The sequence below is a fragment of the Callospermophilus lateralis genome, chromosome 5, assembly GCF_048772815.1.
Source record: "Callospermophilus lateralis isolate mCalLat2 chromosome 5, mCalLat2.hap1, whole genome shotgun sequence".
Classification (NCBI taxonomy): domain Eukaryota; kingdom Metazoa; phylum Chordata; class Mammalia; order Rodentia; family Sciuridae; genus Callospermophilus; species Callospermophilus lateralis.
Window position 1 is genome coordinate 15684669 of NC_135309.1, and position 23834 is coordinate 15708502.

Below are 23834 nucleotides of genomic sequence, written 5' to 3' on the forward strand. Positions count from 1 at the left end.
TGGAGGGTGCTGGACTCTAAGCGTGGGCAGGACAAGCCTGGGCGGCCGAGGAGCCTGGGAACCCACACCGGGAGGCGGCCGGAGCAGCCATTTCTGGCAAGGTGTGGGGCCAGAACCAGGCGTGGCAGGAGTTAGGGAAGGAAGGACACACCCCAGCCATCAAGGAGGGGAATCCCAAGACCTGGGCCTGGCAGCCAAGAGGGCGTGGCCCGGACAGCAGCCCAAGGGGCTGGATCCCAACCTCAGGGGCCAGAGGGGGCGGACCTGGCCGGCCAGGGAGTGGGACAGGTGGACAGGGCACCCTGGGCCGGGTCAGCACTGAAGAAAGGAGCTGGGGGGGGGGGCCCAGGGCAGAGGAGGGAGCGGCAGGGGGCCGGAGGCCTCCTCCTGCCCACAGCCCGCCAGCTGAACCGTCACCAATATTAATGACGGGAGAGAGGGCCAGGGGGCAGGAAATCAGAGCCGGCTCCTGTGGAAGCGGTGACTCAGCGGCCAGCCCAGGGGCGGAGGGCGGCGGGATGGCCCAGGGACAGCCTCTCCTCTGACCCCAAGATGGCCCTCCTGGGGTCAGGATGCCGGGAACAACCGGGCGAGGCGGCGTGGTGGGCACCGGGCACGGGAGGTGCCGCCAGTCCCTTCTTTGGGGAGCAAAAGAGAAAAACGAGCCTCAAACTCAAAGCAGGTTGGGCCTGGGAGGAGGCCCAGGCGGGCAGCAGAACAAAGTGCCTGACGCGGGGCTGGGCCGCCGCCGCAGGAAGCAGCCAGCCGGCCAGGGGACTGGCCAGGCCAGGGGACCCGGCGCCCGCGCCCGGCCCCTGCCCCGACCCCCTCGCCGGCCCGCCTCGCACTGGCGGAGTGAATCACTAATTAAAACCACTCCTCCATCCCTCCGCTCTGGGTTACTATTATTTTGTTCTCTGAGCTGCTTGGGCTGGTACGTGCAGTGCAGCTGGAATCTCCTTCCAAACTAGGCATTGAATCCTGCCTAGCTCTAGTGTGGGATCTGGGACAAGTGCCCCTGGACGTGGCCAAGCCTCTGCTTTCCCACCTTTGAAATAGGGATGGTGCTGGTACCAATCTCTGGGATTATTTGGAAGCATTTTTGCTCAATGCCTGGAAGAAAGTAGGTGCTCAGTTAAAGGAAGCCGGTACCAGCGTGTGACAATTCCCTGCACCTCCCTGGCCCGTATGGGTATGGGGTGGGGATAAGAGCTGGGGATTCAGGAAATCAAACCTGCCTTCACAAGAGGTAGCCAGCTCCCTTTACCCCAACAAGGCCCCATGAGCAAAGATAATCCCCCAGGGCTTTGCCCCAAGGAGGAGGGTGAAGAGAGTCCCTACAGAGAGGGGACAGAACATGACTTCACAGAGCTACCCCAGAGGCACCTTCCACTTAACCCCCAGGGGTAGCAGAGGGTAACCTTTGCAAGCAAGCAGGAAAGGAGGAACGCAGAGAAGCAGCTCACGCCCCCAGCCCTGGGTCCACCCCACCCGCGCCCCAACCCGGCCCTAATTTGTTACATGCGGCTCTCTTGCCAGTTCCAAAGTAATAAAATCTTCCTGAAATGCTAGAACCGTGAGGCCCGGCGCTGACGAGGCGGCCGGCTTCCGGAGGCCGCTGCTGGGCGGCGCTCTAAACCCCTGGCGATTGTTAAAATGATCGCTGCAGCCACAGCCCTTGGCCTGCCGTCCCTCTTCGCAGACGTCAGGGACACGTAGGCAGGAGGCCGCAGAGCCCCTTAGGCTTCTCTCAGGGCTGAGCAAGCCAGGTCTCCTGCCTGCCAGGAGAGACCAGGGCCCTGCCTGAGACCAGAGTCCAGCCACTGACGCGCCTGGCTGGCTGCAGGTATCGGCACAGAGAAGGGCAGGAGGAGGTGCCCGTGGGAACTGGGCCCGTGCAGGCACACCCCCATCGGCCTTCCACATGGGGCTGGCAGGACCCCACCAGCCCAGCCCCCAGGTCCAGGAAACGCAGGCCACCACTCACCTTCCCCACGAGCTTGCCTTTGCGGTTCATGCACAGGTAGAACTCCGTCTCCTTGCCCTTGATCCGCACTTGGCTACCGAAGGTGTCCGTCTCCACTAGGAGCTGGGCTTGGAAGGGCAGAAGGAGAACAAGACACGTTTTTTAAAGTCTAGTCCTAAAGGCTCAGCAACCTGGTCCCTGACTCTATCCCTGGTCCCTCGGTCCCCCCAAATCAGACGGGAGACAGGCCTCTGTCAGGTCCCCTGAAAGCACCCTGCCCCCAGGGCCCAGAGAAGGACGCGGGGGGCATCTGTCCCACCTTCCGGCCTCTCTGCTCCTACGTGGGACCCAGAGGGCTCCTGCTGCCGTTCTGCCCCGTGACTAGACACCAATGTTCCCTCCTCCCCGTCACCCCAGTTCTCCAGTCCCTGCGGCAGGTCCGACAGCGGCACCCCTGAGAAGCCTCGGTCTCTGGATGCAGGGAACAGGCCAACTCACGAGCGCACACAAGTCAGTTGGAGGCTCTTCCCCCAGGCAGACACCCGAACCCCGGCAGGTGCCCCGACACCTCTGCCCTCGATGCAGTAAGACACTGGGAGGAGGCACATGCCCAGGGAAAGGGATTCAAGATGTTCCACTTCCCTCCTGTTGGGCACCAAAGCTACAGGGTAACTATCTCCCAAGGGCCAGAAGTCCCAATCAGGACCCAGTTCCTCCTCATCCAGGGTAGGACACACCACGCTAGACCACTGTGTTCCACAAGGCCTCCCTCTGGGTAACCAGTGCGGAGCCTCTAAACTCTTGACTGAACGGGAGCTCAAGAAACTAAAGGGTGACTGTCCCTCCATTAGGCATGCTCTGTCCAGATCCTTCCCTTCCCTCTGCCAGACCACACTTTTCTCCAGCAGGGTGCTGTGTGACTTGAGTAGGTCATACAACCTCTCTGAGCTCCCTTTGCTCTCTGGCTGCGAACCCCCATGTCTGGTTCCCCCAGCAGCACTTCCCCTCCCACAGCTGCTTTCTTTGGCTGTGGAAATTCTCTCTCTGCCCTCTCTGACCCTCTGCTTCCCAGCACCTGCCCCTCCCTCACCCACAAAAGTTTAATTCCAGTGACAAGGGACTTGCTTCTCCATAACAAACATCACAGCCCCAAATTCCTGAGTACAGTATCCTTGGAGCCACAAAATGTGTACCTCAGTGCCCCTAAAATACTCTAGGTATGATTTTAATAAAAAAAAAAAAAAAAAAAAAAATCACAAATGTAGCCCCCGGTACCCTGTTGTGCAAATTGAAACCAGGTGGAGCTCGGGATTTCCAGTAATTAATTCAGCCCGCCTTTGACACCGCTGCTAATTAAACACCACCACCCCCCTTTCCAAGGGGGGAAAGGAATTTACATAAAATTTAAAGATCTAACAGGAATCCAGGCACTCTGGGGACGGGAGGCCACTTCTCCACCGCCCCCAGGGGACACTGAGTCAGGAACCTGAACCCACTGAGCTGGGGAGGCCCGGCCACCCCGCTGCCCCTGGTCCAGGCCCTGCCCCCGGCCGGAGCTCCACTCCCGGGGTGGCTTCCTCCGTCCCCTCACCACGCTCTGGCCTCGCAGTGGTGAGGGCTCCGGGACCAGGACAACCCGGGGCTTCCACCGGGCAGCGGAGGTAGCGGGGTGCGGGCGCTGGCGCGCAGGGAGGGGGGCGCATGCGCAAGGACCCGCGGGCCTCGGTCTCCGCACCTAGAAAATGGACCCACCCGCGAGGACGGTAGGACACGGCAGCTCCGCTCTCCGAGGATGGAGAAGGGGCGGCAGCAACTGGGGCTTAAGTTTCCTAAAAACTGAAAAACCAAGCTGTTTTCCTAAAAGAAAAAAACAGTGGAAAAACCAGGACGTGCGCGCTGGGTGGACAAGGACCTGCTCCCAGGGCCGCCTGCTGCCCAGGGAGCGCCCGGCCCAGAGTCTTTCCCGTTCCAGCGGTGACCATGGGGCTGGGGCCCAGGACACCCCAGGTAAGTCCCAGGGAGACTCCGCTCTGCCGGCCTCCGTCCTCAGAAGGGCCTCCACCGTGCCCCAGCTCTGCTCCCGTGCCAGCCCACGGACGCCGCGCATGCCCACTACTGGAGGGTCTCTGGAGGCGGCGACTGAGGTTCAGACCCCGCACCTCTTCTGCAGATTCCTGAGCTCAGGGACGAGGTCCCAGCTCTGGGGAGCTCTGCCTCCCGGGGAAACCCCCATCGCTCTTGGCCAGGGCGGCCAGCGGGCGCCTGGCCTCTGCTGGAGCTGGCCTGGGCCAGGCCGGACTGCACCTCCACCCGCTCCGCAGCACCAGGGGGTCTGCGCCTGGCCGCCTCGGTGCCAGAGGAGACAGAGCCTGTCCTTCCCGCCCACCCCCAACAGCCTGCAGAGGAGTGACCTAGACTCTGCTCAGCGCATGACATAATGAGGAGGGACCCGGGCCAGAATTATGTAAAGTCCTCAGGGAGTAATAGCCGCAGCCGTTCTGAGAGAGAGAAGGAGAGAGACTCCACCCGGGCCAGGTTCGCCCAGCGTCCCTCACCCCCTCCCAACACCCACGTCCCCAGGATGCAGCTCTCAGAAGTCTGAAGCCTTCTCTCGGTTCCATTCTTGGGGCCTGCGGCAGGCCAGGCCGAAGGGTGGTGACTCCTCTCCAGCTTGGGCTCCCTCCGCCATCCTGGCCCACTGGTCTCCCCTGCACACATCAGCCAGAGGAATCCTTTTAAAATATCAATTTAATTACATCTCTTCCCTGCTAAAAACCTCCTAGGGATCTTCAACCCACTTAGAATAAAATCCAAACTCTTGACTAGGACCTACATCCCTGGCCCCTGCCCGCCTGCCCTCCTCCTGCCCCAGCCAGCAGCCGCTCTTCTAACACACCCAGCATGCTCCTGCCTCAGGCCCTGTGCACTTGCTGGCCCGGCTGCCTGGAGGCTGCCTTGCCCAGAGCATCCCATAGGGGCTCCTCATCTCCAGATGGCCACTCAGATTTCACCTCCGCAGAGAGGCCTTCCTTGACCAGGCTGTGTAATGTTGGCGCCACCTCCCCAAGTCCAGCCTGCCTCAACCTCCTACACCATCCTGTGTTAAAGTTTGAATAAGGGTCCCCCCCAAAGGCCCCAGGAAGAAAGGCTCCATCCGCAGCCCATGGCACTGTTGGGAGGTGGCAGAACCTGTTAAGAGGTGGGGCCTCATGGGAGGAAGTAGGGGTCACTGGGAGTATGTCCTTGGAGGGAAAATTGGAGCCTACACCCCCTCTTGCTTCTTTTTTTGCTTCCAGGTGACCCTGAGGTAAGGGCCTCCCCCCGCCACGCACTCCTGCTGGGACATGCTGCCTCACCAAGGCCCAAAAGCAATGAGCCGACTGACAATGGGCCAAACCTCCAAAACTGAACCAAAATAAACCTTTCCTCTTTTAAAGTTGATTCTCTCAGGTGTGTTGTTACAGTGTCGGAAAGCTAACACAATTTGTTACCCTGTTTATTATCTGTTCCCACTTACAAGAAGGTAAGTTCGATGGGGACAAGGATCTATCTGCTTATTATCTCTGTGACATCCAGCCCCTATCCCAGGCCTGGCTCATGGGAAATGACCAATAAGTAAGTTCTAACAGGTACATGAACAGCTCGCCATATAGGTATGACCAACACTGAGAAGTAAGGAGAGCTGGGCGCGTGGTACACGCCTGTGATCCCAGCAAGTCAGGAGGCTGAGGCAGGAGGATCTCAAGTTCAAGTCTTGCCTCAGCAATTTGGTGAGCCCTACGCAATTTAGCAAGAACCTGTGTCAAAATTAAGAATAAAAAGGGGGCTGGGGTGTGGCTCAGCAGTATAGTGCTTGACTTGCACCTGTGAGGCGCTGGGTTCCATCCTCGGCACCTCATAAAAATAAATAAACAAAATTAATGTATTGTGTCCATCTACAACTAAAAATATATATTTTTTTTAAAAAATTAAGAATAAAAAGGGCCGAGGATAGAGCTCAGCGGTAAAGTGTCCCTGGGCTCAATCTGCAGTAGCAAAAACTAAAACAGAGACTCAAGGAGGTGAAGGAACATGCCCAAGGGCACTCAGCTGTGACTCAGGAGGAGGGTGTGGACTCGGCCTCTGACTTCAGTCGATGCCCTTGACCACTCTGCTCCTTCCTGCTGAGGTTCCTGGTGTCAGGCCACTTGCTAGAATGCTGGGCTCCCACTCACTCATCCCCAGCCTCAGTAGCAAAGATAAAACCCCAAAGAAGAAACCCTGTCCCTCTGAAACAGGACAAGGTGACCTGTAAGACCCCTTTAGCTTTGGCTGGCTAGATCGTATCAGCTTAACTCACATTAATGGAGAGCTTCTGAGGAGCAGGTACTCTGCAAACTACCTTCCATATGCTATGTCAGTACTCCCAACAAGGGTCCTGTGAGGGCTGGGCACGGTGGCACACACCTGTAAACCTCCCCTGCCTGCCCTCAACGGGGCTCAGGAGGCTGAGGCAGGAGGACCGCAAGTTCAAAGCCAGCCTCAGCAACTTAGCGAGGTGCTAAGCAGCTCAGTGAGACCCTGTCTCTAAATAAAATACCAAAAAGGGCTGAGGGTGTGGCTCAGTGGTTGAGTGCCCCTGAGTTCAATCCCTGGTACCAAAAAAATTTTTACAAAGTCTTGTGAGGTTAGAACTCTGGTCCTCATCCCTGCTGCACAGGCAGGAAGACTGTCCCCAGGGCCACACAGTGAGGGAGCTAAGAGTCACACCTAGGCAGGCTGCCTGAAGTTTGGGTCTCCCTCTCCCCCTCCCCCACGTCCTCTCCTGGGAGGACTGAGTGGGGGTGGGGTCTTCTCCTGGGCATCAGAGCAAGAAACAGAGGCCCATCCCTCCCACCTCCACTTCCAAGTGACTTTGAGGAAGGAGGGATCCCTAGGGTGACCTTGAGAGGCACCCAGGACAGAACTAGATGACAGCCAGCCAGCCAGCCAAGGAACCTTCTCTCTGGAGAAGGGACGAAGGCACTGCGCAGACCCAAGGAGGAGTCAAGATGAGGAGCCCCTGCCACAGCTCCCCCAAAAGGAGAGCCCACTGGGCAGGCACCTCCAGGGATGGCCCAGCCACGCCGGGTGCAGGAAGGTGCCAGGAAAGGACGCAGAGCCCCGCTCCCTCCCAGGAGCCTCACCACAACCTGAGGCGGGGCTGTGACCTGCTCAAAGGTGCAGAAATGGGGCATGGACGGAGCAGCTGTGTCACCTGCCCAAAGACACACGGCAGGGCTCCTTGGGAACAGGCAGAGCAGCCCAGAGCCAGAGACTCAGGCCCAGGGACAGGAGCCTGAGGGCAGATGCAGCGCAGGCCTGCGGTGACACAGGAGAGAGGAGGGGCTCAGATGTCCAGGTGGACTGCCGGACAGGTGCTGGGCCTCCCTCTGAACACTCTGGCCTCAAAGGTGGGGACAGGAGTGAAAGATGCCGAGAGGCAGCCGGAGACCTAGGGAGGGACGGAGCCAGCCAGAGACACAGGAACCGGGGCCCAGAGAAGCGCCACAGAGAACATGGCCAGACTGTGGGCAGGCTCCCCAGGACTACGGGGGCTCAGGCCACACGGGGCGCACAGGGCGCTGCAGCCACCCGCGGCGACAGTTCTAGTGCTGACCGAGCTGCTGGCCCAGTGCCCGGCATCGTCCTCCAGCGAAGAATGCCCTTGGCCCCAGAGGCGCTGGGAGGTCACACTGGGTCAGCCCTCCCTGCTGCTCTCTGAAGGTGGGCCAGGTGGACAGACAGGAGGCCGGGAGGGGAGGAGGGTCTCCTCCCTAGAGATGCCCCCCCATCTCCTCTCCCTGTCCCTGTCCCCCCCCACACACACACACGCACACGCCCACTGAGGCCTGTCCTCCAGTTCCCCTTCTCAAGTCCCTGGAGGGCATTCGCAGGCCACGTGGGCTCACCAGAAGGGAAGAAGGGAAGAAAATCAATAGAGCTGATCAGAAGCTGCATTTAACCCTCGCTGTCACTCTAGGTACCACGGCAACTGTGGAGTGGACAAGACAGGGGACCACTTCCCACTGGGCCAGAGGTCATATGACAGGAGCCCAGAGGGCAGGAGACTAAGCCTGAGAGGAAGCCCACCCCCGCCCCCATCAGGAGAGCTCAGACGGGAAGCAGGTCTGTGGGTTGGTCCAAGGCAGGAGGAGGAAGGAGGGGCCGTGGCCTGCCACACACACCACCGCGCAGCATGGTGCCAAACACAGCCCGGTGCCCCAGTGACAGTGACCCCGCCCCACTCCCAGGTGCACCAGGACCCCGCATCCACTTGCTCAGATGCATATACTGAGCACCTCGGTGACAGGCTCAGGGCACAGGGTCTGCGGGACCGAGCAGAAGCACCTGCCGGATCAAGAGCCAAATACCAAAGAGCCAAGGGGCCTTCAGGCAGCCATCGCCCCAGGAGGAAAACCACCGTGAAGGGAGGCGCAGTCACGAGAACTCTGGGGACAGGGTCCTCAGGCCGAGGAGACATGGCTCGAGGAGCCAGGGGCAAGGCATGGGGGCCCAGCGGTGATGGGGGCAGTCTCGGGGGCTGGGCCTGCGCAGGCCTTCAGGAAGACTCAAGAGCCTTTAGTCTAAGTGACATGAGTGCTCTGCACCAGGGCGGGAGTGACGTTTCGACTGGGGGGTGGAGGATGGCCTGGGGGTTGGACTCAGAGCCGGGGTCCCTGCAGCCCCAGCCACACCAGTCATCCCACACCTAGCCCTCCAGCAAGTACCAGCAAAGGGACACAGGGACAGGAGGGCCCCCCCCCACCAGTTCAGCAAAAAGCCCCACAAGATGCCCCACCCCTGGGCCCTCCTTCCTGCTCCGCCCTGAGACCTGCCCTCAGAACCACGTGACGAGGCCTCATCCACCTGCACCCCACACACCAGAGCCTCCCAGATGGGAGAGGAAGCCCCCTTCCTGCCGGGGCTCTTTGGAACTCTCAGGAACCCATTCCCAGTGGGGAACGCTCCTCCCCAACTGCCCCTACGTCCAGGTGGTTACTAGGTCTCCCTGAGTCGTCGCCTAGCCTGCAGGCCCAAGGCTCGCTCTCATTTCAGTGACCCCCATTCTGTGGAAGAGACAACTGGACCAGGGAGGCCGACTGGGCCCACGGTCTGCACCGCCTGTGTGGAGGAGCCCAGGTTCAAATGCCCTCGGACCGCGAGCCCACGCAACCCGGGCATCCCGCCCTCGGCCAGCACTCCTGGCCCTGCTGGTCTGCTCAGAGCTGCTCTGGGCACTCTTGGCCGGGAGGCTGGCCGACCGCAGAATGGGGTTTTTAAACTTTTTTATTTATCCTCAAATAGAGAAGGCCTTTGTGCAAGTGAAATCAGGCAGGAGTGACCAATCCTGAGGCCTGCAAGACCAGGTGGGCCTCCACAGTCCCTTCCATGGCGGGGGCCTCGACCACACCCTGTGGGGGGTCCCGGGCCTCCCTGCTAAGAGTCCAGCCCCACCACTCAGCCGCCCACTTCCCACAGCTTGACATCCTAGGCTCAGCCCGTCCACCTCAGAAACAGGTAGAACAGGGACCGCTGGTCCCCATTTGGCAGAGGAAGAAACCGAGTCCTGAGCCAGAGACTCTTGCCCAGTAATGGACCTGCAGCGGGAACCAGGTGTCCTGCTGTTTTCAAGGCAGTGCCCTCCTGCAGGACAGAGGTGACCAGGACCAAGGGCAAGAAGGCCCCTGCCTGCCAGCACACTCCTCCTCGGCCGCCAACCCTCTGGCCAGCTGTGTCCCCTCCAGAGCAAAGCTACGAAAGCACCCTGTACCTGGAACAGGCCACCCTCGGCCACCAGAGTTCTGGGAAAGCTTCAGGGGAACACAGGGAGCTCTTGAAGAACACCAAGGGCCCTAGTGTGGCAGCTGCGGTGGCATTGGGAGGTCTCCCAGAGGACCACCGCAGCTGCAAAGCCCTGAATGAGTTGGGCAGGGGGACCGGCGCCTGGCGTGCAGGCAAGGCCCGGAGTGCTGGCTTCTTGGCCTGAGCCCCTGGTGTCTGTGAGGACTCCTGACCCCAGGCGTTCAGAGGGACTCCGTCTGGACTTGCCGTGGGCTGGAATTCCGAGCAGCATGTTATAGAGTGCTGCGATGCTGGCTCAGTGGGCGTCACAGTCCCCAGCTGCGCCCCGTCCTGAGAAGAGGGAGCAGGTTCCGGAACAGCGCTGGGCCCCAGGCCACCCCTCCCCCAGGCAAGGCGGGGCCCCTACTGCAGCCCCACAGAGCAGGCCCAGCCTCCTGCCCAGGCCACATAAATCACCCTTCCAATAATATTTGTATTGATCATCTAGATTGGAAACCCCGGTTGGTCCATTGTCTCACTTCCTCTCCCAGGGCTCACAGATGGGGTCCCTCGGCCTCATCTGCGTTTCTAATGGGACTTTTAAGTGGAACAGCAGCAGCCTGCAAGGCCCCTGTCGCCCTGGGTGTTGGGGGCCTGGAGGATCCATAAATATAGTCCTTAAGCGACGAGGACTAAGTTCAAGAGTCTGTGGCAGGGGAAGAGTGTCCAAGATGCGCTGGTTTCTTGCAACTCAGAGATGGGCTCCGTGGCCCCACCTGAGTGCGCACGAGGAATGCAGGAGCCCAGGCCCACTGCAGACCCCCACAGGGGACACGGGCATTTGTCAGGACCCCTAGGTGATTCACAGGCTTGTTAGCATTAAAGAAGCGCCACTCTAGGCCCAGCCTCCTAGTGTACAGAACAGAAAAGGCCCAGAGAAGGCCGAGAGCTTGTCCGAGGTCACACAGCTGGCAAGGCCGCCTGAGCTCCCAGTCAGGCAAAGGAAGTGGGGGGACAGGTGGCTTCAGAGTGACAGGCCAGTCACTTCTGGGCTCCTCTCCCTCCCCAGCTCCTACCTCCTTTTCTAGGGTGTGGACAGATGGTTCAGGCCAGAGTCTGGCCCCCTGTACTCTTCCAGGCTGGCGGGGCCAGCAGGAGTTCCAGGGGCTCCCCGGGAGGGCACCTCCTCCTGCCCGGCCAGCCAGCTGCCCCTTCCTGGCAGAAACTGGACAGAAGATCCCAGGGAAAACCACCACCTGGGTCTGCCCAGCAAAGCCAGGCATCTGCAGAGGGGCCCAGAGAGGCGGCCAGCAGAGGGCCCAGGAGACGGGGGCAAAGAAGCTGTGGACAGAGGGAGGGACAGAGATGGACAGAAACAAAGAGGAGAAGGGGCCAGAACCAGGCCAGGAGAGGGGAAAGGGGGGCCGGGAGCCAGTGAGGAGTGGGGGGCTGAGAGCAGGCAGCTGGCCCCAGCAGCTAGAGCCCAGCGGCGACCCTGCCCAGCCTGGCCCGGCCCAGCCCCCAGTGCCGCCGCAGCTGCCACACTAAGGCCCTAATACGGGGTCAGGCCTGCCCTGGGGCTCGGGGAAAATAAATGGTGTCCAAGATAAAGGGTCCAAGAAATTATTTGTCTTATTGTCATGTCCTGACCGCAATGGGCAGGGTTGCTGGGCGGGGACGCGGAGGGGGGCACCATCCCAGAAAGGCCAGAGTGGCAGGCCAGCAGCACTCGGGACCCTGCCCCAGCCACCTGCCTGTGGGCCGGGATGCCTCCCAGGACCCAGGCAGGAACCCATGGGGCAGTGCTTTCCAAGAGGGCAAGGACCAGGAGGCGAGGCCCAGCCTGGTGACTTTCCATAAATGACCTGCGGGCCAAGTATGCCTTCAGCCACTGTCCCCGACACACCCCTCAGGGCGGCTGAGGTCTTGTGGGTGCAGCTTCAGCATGGGGGGTGTGGCTGAGGGCGCCCAAACTCCCCAGAGGAGGACGAGGCCCTCCCAGAGTCAAGGGCAGGTCAGGGAAACCACATCCCACGCGTCCAGCGTCCACACGCTCAAGCTTGAAAGCCACGTGCACCAGAGCCGCCCAGGCACCGCACATGCGCCAGGCTGGTCCCCCGCCCCCCCAACGCAGCGCATCCACAGCGACCCAGAGGCTGGAGGCCTGCGCCTGGGGCTGAGCAGGACACACAAGGCGGCCACCTGCTGCAGGGCCTGCAGGGCCACCGGTGCCCACAACCACCGCTGCTCTCCGGGGCGCTCCCAGCCACAGCACCTCTGGTCCCACGTTCAGCTAGGACCGCGGAAACTGAGGTTGCCACACCAGGGGACCAAGGCCCAGGGGCTCAGCGCTCAGGGCGAGGCCCAGTCCGAGGCCTCCGGGGGCAGCAGCTGGCACCTACCATACTTGTCGCCGTCCTCGCCGCGCGCGCTGATCCTGCGGCCCAGCACCTGGATGTGCTTGCCGCTCGTCCTGCTGTAGAGCTGGTACAGCCGCAGCTGCTTACGGCTCACGTCGTCCCGGGCCCGCGTCTGGTTCTCCACGTGGATGCGGAAGTCCACGTTCTCCTCGGCCACCAGCACCTGCGGAGGACGGGGACAGGGTGAAGGCCATGGCCACCCTGCTCCACAGAGCTGAGGGCCCCAGTGGCCCAGCCGGGAAGCAGCCGAGAACCAGCCTCAGTGGACGGTGGATGGTGGACGGTGGACGCACCTGAAGTTGCTGGACGCTGCCCCACAGCCCTGCAGGGAAGCGGGAAGCCCCTTTCACCCTGTGGCCAGCTCCTCCTCAGAACAGTGGCACCAGCGCCCCACCCCAGGACATGGCAGGATGCCGTGAGGACACAGAGAGCCAACGGGAAGAAAAAGACCTCATCCACCCGAGGGGGGAGAGGGGGACGGGCAGAGAGCCGCTGGGGGAGACCTGGCAAGTCTCCATCTGGGAACCGATGGGCCAGAGGCCACCGCTAGGCCGAGGCTCCTCCCCACCACTGTGACCCTCCCACTAACTCACACCCCAACCTCAGGCCCTTCTTGGAGAACCCTCCATTTCATATCACCCATCAAAGTTCCCTTTATCACCTGGGGCTTAGCTCGGATCTGCCCACCTCCTCCAAGAAGCCTTCTCTGGTTGCACCAACACACAACTCTCCAGTCTCCCATCCCAGACATGGCCTCTCATCAGGATAATGGGCACCTACTTCCTCATGGCCTCTTGCTAATCTGGTCCACTCCAGCCACCTGCTAATCCATCCTGCACCAAACCTGGTCCTCGTAGACCCCTCCCTGGCACACTCCCCATGCCTTGCCATCTTCTACTGCTCCCTTCCTACCAGCTACCCTGGCTCCTGCCTCAGGGCCTTTGCATTTGCTCTTCCCTCTGTTCCCCTGGTTTCTCCCTGCCCTCTCCACTCCAGGTCCTTACTTCACCTGCATCTCTGCTCAAACAGGCCTTTCTGGATCGCCCTTCTGAGGCAGCCTCCGACTCAGCCCTGACCCCTGATGTTCTGTGTTCCTCTGTAGCACTTATCAACCTGACATACCATCTCCCAGTCTGGTTTTTGTCTATCTGCCCCCAACGGACTGGGGCACCATGAAAGCTGAAGCTATCTAGCTGTGTCCTCCTTGTACACTGCTTTTCCCCAGCACCCAGGGCAGTGGACACCCACACACGGTGGATGGATGGGTGGGTGAACAGGTGAATGCTGACAAGACTCAGAGTCCTGCCGTGCCACTTATCACGACATTAAGTTTTCCCACGACCCATCCCACCTTAACCATAAAGCTGAGCAGGTCCTGAAGCCTGGCCGGCAGGCAGTCACATGTCTGGAACAACGCGAGACACAGGGGACCCTGTTCCCGGGATGCCCCACCCATGCCGAAGCTCTAGCTAGACCTGCCTGCAGCTGACACCCACCCTGAAGCTCAGGGACAGTAAGCCCCTCCTATGGGCACATGTCCCAAGACACCTCCATGCATGGACTTCAACCCTCCTGGAATGACTTCCGGAGTGGCCTGGCCCTGTCCCCTCCCCCAAGGGTAGGCGCCAGCATCCCCCGCCCGCCGACCCCCACTCACAGGAGGCCCTATCGACCAGAGGTCAAACCAATCTCCTCACCCCGGGCCCCCAAGGGGCACTCCCTGCCCCAGAAGCTGGCCTCCCATTAACGATTTTCTCCCTGGCCCACTGGACAGAGGCAGCGTGGGTGACCCAGGGTCAGCAGAGGCTGGAGGGTGACCCTTCCACAGGATGTGGGGTGAGCAATCCATCTTGCCCAGCTTCCGTGATTTAAGCCACACCCTGAGGCCTGATCAGTCCCGGGGTAGGGAGTCAGGGTGGCCTCTCCAGGACACAGGGCCCAAGAGCGCCCCAGGCCCTGGGCAAGGCCTCTGGTGGGCTCAGGGCTGCCAGTGTCCTTCAGCCTGGCTGTCACCTGCCCCAGGCACCTGCCTGGCCCCCACCTCCAAGGCTGGGAGGGTCTCCGCACATGCAGCTGTCCCCGAGTCAAGCTCATTGGGTCAATCCTAGGTCTCCGCTCTACCTCCAGCAGGCCGTCGGCAAAAGCTTGCCAATGTGGCCCCAAATGAGGGACACCTGGAGGTCAGTAATGACCCTACTTCTTACCACCCAAACAAGCAGATTCCACGGGGGATGGCAGGGGGAGATCTTTTTTTTTCCTTTATTTTATTTATTTGTTTGTTTATTTATTTTGGTGCCAGGGGTTGAACACAGGGGTACTTACCCACTGAGCCACACCCCCAGCCCTTTTTATTTTATTATTTTATGTGTGTGTGATGCGAGGCAAGCACTCTACCAACTGAGCTCTATCCCCAGGCCCTTACTTTTTCTTTTGAGACAGGGTCTCACTAAGTTTCTTAGGGCCTTGCTAAGTGCTGAGCCTGGACTCGAACTTGCGATCCTCCTGCCTCAGCCTCCTGAGCCACTGGGATTGCAAGGCCCTGCTGTCCTCTGCTCCAGGCACTCTGCTGAGAGTGGATATGCTTTTCTTCTACCTGCCCTGACCACCCCAGCAGCTGAGTCCTCTTCACAGATGGGTCCTCAGGCCTCTGCCCAGAGCCACAGGGCTAGGTAGGTGAGCAGAGCCCCAGGCTCTGCCTCCGGAGCACAGGCATGCAGGGCTGCCCGGCCCCATGGCCCCTTTCCCTGTCCACTAGTTGGGTGACAGGTCACTGGTCCTCAGTGCCTGAGCAGGAACCCAGTCAGGGCCTTCCAAGGACAGTCAGAGCTGCCGTCTGTCCACTCATACCCTTCAGGGGCAGAGTCACCAGAGGGGCCCTGAAAAGCCGCAGGACAAACACAGTCCCAGCCCCGTAGCTTCTTCAAAGTGGACAGAAGGGCCTCGCGGCCCATCTCGCCCCCATCTCACCCCCACCTCACCCCCCTCCACGCGTGGATCATGTTTTCGGTGGAAGTAGCTTTTCCCACGGGGGGGGGGGTGACCTAGAATCCCCTGGCAGCCTAAGACCCCAACTTCACCCCCTGCCCTTTCCCCAGTCTGAGGTTTCAATGGGGGGGAAATGTTCCCTCCCCAGCCCAGGAACTGCACAGAGGCAACAGGGCCAGGCCTGCCAGAACCCGGGGACAGAGGCACCCCCTGGGCCCGGGGACCCAGCCCACCTGACCGCAGTCGCATGCTCGTCTCACATGGCCCAGAGCATGCAGAAAGACAGTGTCCCTGCCCAAGCCCTGCCCTGGGTCCCAACTCCTGCAGGACAACGTACAGGTGGCCTTAAAATCCAGCTCTGCCCTAGGCAGGCTGTGGGCCCCTCTGAGGTACAAGAGATCTGGCTATCTTGTGGGGATCGCTATGGTGTCCATCCCACTGGGGCGTCCGACGCCACCAGAGCTCCCTCTGGCCTGAAGCCTTCACCCTCCATTCTGAAAAGCACACTCGTGGCTTCCTACGTCTTCCCAGGCCACGTTGCCACCAGCCACTAGCCCGTGCCCCGTCACACACATGGCACAATCACACTCCACACCAGAAGTGGGGCCAGCCCCAGGCTGCCCAGGTCCACCCCAGTTTCCTTAACTCTCAGTTTCCCATCCGCAAAATATTTTGTTTGTAATATTTAGCTCAGACATTTCTCTGTCTTTTAAATGGCCGTGACATGCAGAGCTGTGACTGAATCACCCTACAATCGCCCCAGCAGCCCCGGGAGGTGGCTTGCTTACTATCCTCGTTTAACAGATGGAGACTATGAGACTCTGGGAGGTTATATCGCTTGCCCTAAGTCATAGAACTGGGGAGGGGACCACCTTCCCCTCTGTCCATCATTTTGACTCAACCTGCAGCCACCCTCCCTCAGGCGATTCACTCCCCACCTCCTCTGTCACATCAGTGCTCCCTGCTTCTCCTGGATTCCACTGTCCATAGCTACCCTTGTAAACCAAGGACCAAAAATATTAAATGGGAAATTCCAGAAATAAACTATTAGTAAGTTTTACATTTGGTGGCATTTTGAGTAGCATGACAAAACCTCATGCTGCCCCCATATCCAGCATATCCACACTGTATACACTACCCACCAGGTAGCCACTCCACAGCTGTCTCAGCCATCAGGGCAACTGATCCAGCGTATCCACACTGTATACGCTACCCACCAGGTAGCCATCCACAGCTGTCTCAGCCATCAGGGCAACTGATCTAGTGTATCCACACTATGTACACTACCCACCAGGTAGCCACTTCACAGCTGCCTCAGCCATCAGGGCGACTGTCTCGGGACAACAATGCTTGTTTGGTACTGTCCTCCACCTGGGGCATCCACTGGGGATCTTAGGACATATTCTCAAGGATAAGGGAGGAGTGACTGCATTCCAGGACAGTGGCTGGCTCAGAACACAAGTCATAGTTGAGGGGTGAGGGATATTGTCTGTGAAACAGCTGAAGACCATGAACTCCTCCTCACAAGCAAGGAGGACAGGGTCTCACTGCTATCTCCCACTCCAGCTCCCGATTGTTGAGGTCTCCCTGGCCCCAGGTAGGCAGCCACAGACTTCTGGCCACGTTCCCCCAGCAGCAGAAGGTCAGTCTCTCCAGGACTTCCAGAGCATCTCCAAATTCTGGATTCAAACCTGGTCCCTGGTAAGGTTGGCCCCCTCTCTACTCCCAAAGGCAGCTCCCCAAACTCTTCCTCGAGAGCAGCCTGGACTCTGGCCAGGGGCCGCTGCCAGCCATGGCACCCTCCCGATCACTGTTGTTGAGAGCGACTCTCACGTTGGCTCCTACTTCTTGGGCATTTGCTCTATGCCAGGGCCCAGGATGCCCATTTGCCAGACACTGTCCTTACTGCCCACGTGACCAGAGCAGGTCACAATGATGACTGTCCCTGTGCTGTAGGCAACCCAGGGAGACGCAGAGAGGCCCAAGGACCAGTCAGAGCAGTAGAGAAAGCAGCTGAGCCAAGATCTGAGTCCCTGTCTGCTCTGCAGCCCACAGGGTCCCCGCAGCAGGCACTCCTGTGTAGGACGCAGAGGGGGGACCGCCACCCCTGGACCTAGCTGGACTCAGATGGGCAGCCCCACCCTCAGCCCAAGTGTCTGGCTTCCCTCCTGTCACACTCCCCATGCCCAACCAGCCTGGAGAGCAAGGAGGGCCGCAAAGGGCCCTCCCCACCCCCAGCCTGTCCATTAAGCTCCCAGAGCTATCAATGTATTGATTGGCAGGGCCGAGCCATCCGCATGGCGGGCGTGGCAGGGTGGGGGCTGGGCCCGAGGGTCAGCCTCCCTCTCCCCATACATCACCGACTCCTACAGATTGTCAATATGGGTGCTGGGGCAGGTGGCCACACCCGGAGCCAGCCTGGGGACAGGGATGGCCCTGTCAAGCACTGAGCCTGCTTCTCTTCTCCCCTTTCCCTTACAGGCAATGCCGGCTTCGATCCCGTCCCTGTAGCCCTGGGGTGGGGAGAGCAGTCCCCAGGCCTGCGATCACAAGCCAGCCCTGAGTTCTGGCATCCAGTGCCCACCGGGCTGTGCCAGCGCCTCCACCCCTGAGCTTGACGTCACAGGCACCCCAGTGGCCCACCAGGCCTGGTCTGCTGGAGACAGCCATGCCCACGCCTGCAGGGCTCTCACAGCGCACACACAGTCACGGACCCCTCCACCTGGCCTGCTCCTTCCTTTGGGCTCCATCCGGGCCCTTCCACACAATCCCCACTAGCTGCTGGGGCTCCCGCTTCTAGCACCCAGCCTTGGTCTCTTCCAGACCCCAAGGGCTGGCAGAGAAGCTGACGCCCTATGCCGAGCGCGTAGAAGCTCCATCCAGGTCCTCCATGCCGGGTGAGAACCAGGTGCCATGGTACCACGGCAGGGTCAGCCCTCCCTGGACTTCAAGATCTGCATACGGCCCACAGCAGGCCTCAGACACCCAGAGCCAAGCCAGGACTGCAGCTCACGTTTACCTCCCACTGATGTCAAGCCTAGCACTGTGCCAAGTGCTCCCCCCAGAGGACCACAGTCCACCCTGGCAGCAGCCCCCAGGAGGCCACAGAATGGAGAGACCCTCAATTTTCCCAGTCACAGAGCCACTGAGGGGCCAAGGCAGGAGTGACCCAGTGGGTTGGAGCCGAAGCCTGAGACCCTTCTGTACCTGTGAGTTCTAGCAGAGAATATGGGGGTCGAAGGACAGGGACAAAGTGCGGTGGGATTGTGGGATTCCAAGGTAGAAGGTGGACGGGAGCCAGAGAGGCTGGTGGGTAAGGCAGCCCAGTGTCCACCCAGAGGACCCCAGGGAAGAGCTGAAGCCCCCGATGTCTCCTCCGGGCCCGTGAAAACCAGTCCAGCCAGACAGGAAGCAGCATCCCATAAATGTTTATGGATTGCTAATGAAGAATGGTGCCATATTTGAGCCCCTACTGCATACCTGGTCCAGGACTGGGCTTCTATTACTCCTACCAACAGTGTTCTGGGGAGCGGTGTGATCATCCCTATAGTACTCTGAGACAGTCAGAGTGAGTGGCGGAACAGCAATTAAATCCAGACCTAAGGCCAAAAGCCTATGCCACCAGCAAACTGGAGGAGAAGGCCTGTTGTCACCAATCCAAGAACCCTGCTGGCTTCCTCTAGCGCGTCGCATGCCCCAGACACACATGGCACATGACAGAGCGACTACTATTGCTCAGGTATTTATCAGCCTCAATGCTGGCTGCAATACCCCCAAGACCCCTGAGAAGCAGGAGCTTCGCACTGTCCCATTCTGCAATGTCCCCACCAAGGCGCTGGTGGGATTCAGACCCGCACCTGGGCCGCAGCAACTCAGAAGCCACTGCCCACCTGGCTGACCCTCAAGTGGGTAAACCAAGGCTCAGAGGGAAGGCACAGGATGGGAGGTGACAGAGCCAGGGCTGGTGCGTGGCCCCGGGAGTCTTTCTGCTTGGTGGCCCTCAGGAGGCTTGCCTTGGACCCTACCCTGTCCTTGACACGGCAGTGTTTTAAATGGGTCTGAGCTGAGGCCCCCTGGATGTCAGCAAGGTGCTGCCACCAAGTCTGACTGGAGCCTGTGGCCCACCCTCCTGCTAGTGCCACAGGAGGCCAAAGCCCCTGCCAAGGCCAGACGGCCTCCCACCCTGGCACGTGGGAGGGATTCGGCATCCCGGTCCCCCAGTGTCTGCCCTGGGTCCAGCAGACATTCCTCTTCAGAGCAGCCCTTGCCCAGAGTCAATGCCCCCTTCCCAGTGCCCAGGAGCTGATAGGGTGACGGGCAAGGCAACCTCCCAGGGCCAGAGGCATGGGGACTGCACACATGAGTCTGTCACCAGCACTCCCATCAGGAAGTAAGGGTTGTTTTTGTGTTTTCTTTTGTTTTGTTTTCCCCCATTTTATGTGTGCAAAAGCTAAGACCCAGGAAGGTCAAATAACTTGCACCAGGTCACACAGCAAAGAGAAGGCGGAGCTACCACTGGAGCCAGGCTGGCAGCTCCAGAGCAGGCGCCCGACTATGGCCCTGAACCTCTTGTCCTTACCCATAGAATTCCCTCCTTCCAACAGCTGGGGAGGCTCTGCCCAGACGCTGAGAGAAGTCCTAGCACATGCTGAGCCCTCCACTGAGCGCACCCTACCTGCTGGGGCTACATGGGTGCCTTCTGCCCTCTCTGCGTTAGCCTGACAGGCCTGCACCCCCATTTTCTACACCTAGGGTTTTCCTGCTAGAGGACTAAGTCCTGCTGAGGATGGACCTCCCTGCCCGCCTCCAGCCTCCTTCGGGGGCCCGGGGCACCCGTAGAGCTGCTCAGGAAGGGTATACAGGCTGCACACGGAGACCCTGACGTGCTGTCCAGGCCTGCTGGCACTGGCTGAACCAACCACAATAAAATTCTAAAACCCACCTCTTATCTCCACGCAGGTGACACTTTGGAACATCACAAATGCTGGCAGGGTGCCTGCCTCCCTCCCTCCCCCTCTACCTGGGAAGGAGGCTGGAAGGAGGGTGCGAATGCCCAGCCCCACCCCACAAAACACCCACCTCTACCTCCAGGACCCTCTCAGAGCAGCAAGTTCGAGGGGCGGCAGGTCCAATACCTCGAGCCCAGAATCGCCTCCCTCAGCACCCTCCTGGGACTGTTTCGCCACCAGGATTCCTTCTGATTAATGCCAGGATTCTCTGGAAAAGTCAGCCTGGCACAGTGGCATGAACACAAGATCTTGCATCCAGAGGGCGGGGACTCAGCCGTGCCTTGAACAAATCCCTTCCTCGTCTCTGCCTCGCTTTCTCCGTCCTTGTGGGAGGAACGTCACTCCTTCCTCCCCACCATCTTGTACAATGGTTGGAGGATTGAAAGCAGCTGCCTGATGCCACAGACACTGTGAAATCCTTACGAGCACCTTCCTGGTGGAGGAAGATGCGCCCTGCCCCACAGAGCTGGGAGCAGTGGTGGACACACTCCTGAGACCTGGCCATCTCCCTGACAGGCTCCGAGCTCTGGGGCCAGGTGCCCTCTAGGGCTTATCCTCAGGTTAGCAAGAAGCAGACTCCCCCCAAGCAGCTGTTGAATGAAAACCTGCCTAAATGGAAGATGATGATCTTTAAGAAACTGAAAGTGCCCGAAATAAATAAACAAAAGTGCCACCCAATAGGACAGTTTTCCATCCTCCTCTTGCCCTGAAGGGCACTGATCCCATACTAGCCAGCTTGAAGGAAGGGTCCAAAGCCCATGGAGGAAGCTGGGTAGTCAGACAGAGAGGGACGTGGAAGGAAACTTCCAAACCAGAACACCTCTTGCACAGGAAGTGGCCGAGTGGGAAGGACAAGGCACTAGGAGGGACAGGGGACTGGAGGAAGCCCCCCCTCCCCCTCCCCCCACCCCTGGCCTGCTCATGCCCGGCTTGTCTGGGAAGGCCTGGACCTAGCTGAGCCTGGCGGTGGGAACAATGTCAGGCAGGTGCCGGCTGAGCCTCCTGAAAGGACCGGCCCGTGTCATTGTCACAGCTCAGCCAAGTGCAGAAAAGCAATTTACTGGTCACGCCACCTGCTCCGGAGGACATTTCTAAAATTCTTCCGATTAGAGCTATCCACAGTGCCCAAGTCCTGGGGAGAAGGGATGAAGGGATCTTATTAAATTCCCAGCTTCCCGCTTCCCAGGGTGACTGCCGGACTCAGAGTGAGGGCGGGACTCAGCACCCTGGGGGTGGGCGAGGACAGTGTCTAGCATTCAATGTGCTCATGGAAATGTGGCTGGGAGGAACCCGTCCTGACCCCGGCTGAGGCCTGGGGGCAGGGGGCAGACTATTCCTGAGATGGACCAGACCCCCAGGATAGCAAGGTGGGGGAGGACAGGATGGGGGGGCCCCTTTCTCCGCCCAGACGACTTTCCGGGGAGGATGAGAAGTCACGCTGCTCTGTCTCATCATTCCCACCCCAGGGCCACTTCTTTCACAAAAGATGAAACTAAGACCCCCAGGAAGCCACGGGCAGGGAACGATGGAGCTGGGGTCCAGGCCTAGCCCACCAAATCGCCAAGCCCTGAGCCCTGCCCACCATTCAGGGAAGTGGGTGGGCCCTGGGTGCACTGTGGGCCTCGCACTGAAGGCGCTCCAACTCACTGTCTAGGTCCAGGCTGCCCGCATGGAGCCACTCTCCAGCGTCCTCACAGCACCACCTCCACTGGGATCAGACCCCCAACTCCTGGCAATTCCCCCCATAGGGGCTGCCCCTCATTTTTACCACTAAGGACCACACAAACTTTGCCCCTGAAAAGGTAAGTGGGGTTGTGGGCTGCCAACCTCACCTGAACCCCCTGGGGAACTACCTCTTTACCTTTCAGGGGTCAGAGTGGTTTCGGAATCTGTGGGTTGCTGAGAACTCTCTTTCCGACATGGCACATTTGGGCACAATTTTTTGTGCACTGTTTCAAAGACACCCCTCCCCCTATAATCCCACTCTGAGATGTATTCCAAGGGCACATGAACCAGCTGGAAATGCCAGAGGGGACAAAGGAGCAAAGGCAGGAGAGTGGCGTGGAGGCCCCTCACCTGGGGAGGGCTGCCTCTGGACCTACCCCAGGCGGGCCTCCAGCTCCTCCTACGATGCTGGCTCCAACTCTGGCCCAGAGGTGGAGCTGGGACACACAGCGGGGCTCCCTCCCTCACACTCTCCTTGGAGAAGACAACCCCCCCCCCCAGCAGCCCCTCCTGGGCCTCACTTCAAGAAGAACCAAGAATGGGATACACCCTGAAGCTCCGGCACCCATGACCAAAGGCCCCTCTCCTGAGAAGCTCCAGCCCCTGGTCCAGCCGTCCAGCAAGGAGCCTTCCCCAGGCCAGACAAGCAGACCCTCCGCAGTGACCCTGGGGCCTGCCCTCTGCTTGGGGACTCAGCTGCAGACCAGGCAGGCCATGCCTGGCACTGGCCTCTCTCTCTGACACCAACCATTCCCCACCCGGTCCCCCACCCCCATCACTACACAGGGTCACATCTGCTTTGGCAAACAGCCAGTCTTAAGTTACTGACTCCAGTTGTATTGATTCAAGGAGTCACTGGGGACCCCAGCCTGGCCAACAGGAGGAAAGAACCCATCAGCCTGTCCCTCCAGCCACCCTCCTCCCAGCCTCAACTGGCTGCCCCCAGTTCACATCCATCCCAAGGGCACCAGTCCTCTCCTGCCACCAGCACCAAGGCAAGTGACTGCGGAGTCTCACCAACCAGCCCTCAACACACACATTCCTGGTGCCAGAAATCTGGGAACTCCAATTTCCATGTGCGAGGCCGTCTCTGGGCATCTCCAGAACCCAGAAGGCTCAGGCTTAAGCACCTTCCCAACCCTGTAGGGACACCTGCCTTTAAGGCAGAGGGGGAAGGGGCAGATAATCCTCTTTTGGCCTGCATCCAGCTCCTCCCAGATCCCCTCTCTGGCCGCTCTAGGTGGGTGGGGGCTCGGGCAGCTGGGCTTCCCATTCCCTCTGCCCCCACCCCGTCATGCCGAGGCAGCCCTGGTCTGGTTCTAATCGGGCCTGAAGTCGGCTCCCTCTTTCCCTCCCCCCCGCCCTTTTCCTTCATTTCCACGGCTTTGGAAGCCAGAGCGTTCCAACTGTCTGCGTGCCAAGACCTTCCCGAGTCTGAAAGCTGCTGAAGTAACAGATCAGATTTTAGCAAGTGCTTTCCAGGCTGAGCGCCAAGCCCTCTTCTGATTCACGGAGAGCAAGAGTGAACGCGGAGCAGGCGGGAACCAGCCGCCGGCTGCAGCACCTTGGGCCAGGGCGTGCGGAGCGCCGCCTGTCCCGGAGCGGCCTCGCGGACAACCCAGCCGCCCAGCGCCTCCGCGGGACCTAGACCCGGCGCTCGCTCTCCCTCTCTGGTCGTGCTCTCGCTCTTGCTCTCCTTTTCTCGCATACAAACGCCTTTGAAACCACAGAGTAATTTACAACTGCAGCTCTCTCCTTGGACTCCAAATCCTCTCAACTGAAAGGAGTCTTTTTGTTTGGAAGAGCAAACGGCGATGTTAAGGACAGTTGGCAGAAAAATTCCTAAGTCCCAACTCGCCGTTGACTTCAGGAAGGGGTCTCGGGGTCGGGCATGTTGCTGGGGCTGAGCCCACTAGCTCCAAGGGA

The 23834-nt window shown here is 59.9% G+C and overlaps 1 protein-coding gene across 1 annotated transcript in view; it reads right to left on the reverse strand.

The window, feature by feature from the left end:
- Positions 1–23616, reverse strand: part of Fgf18 (fibroblast growth factor 18) — a 28362-nt gene extending 4746 nt beyond the window's left edge. Inside the window, exons 1-3 of the mRNA XM_076857602.2 lie at positions 23473–23616; positions 12172–12352; positions 1988–2094 (exon numbers count right to left, since the gene is read on the reverse strand). Coding sequence (XP_076713717.1) covers positions 1988–2094; positions 12172–12352; positions 23473–23616 — 432 coding nt within the window. The remainder of the gene's footprint in view (positions 1–1987; positions 2095–12171; positions 12353–23472) is intronic.
- Positions 23617–23834: the final 218 nt, after the last annotated feature.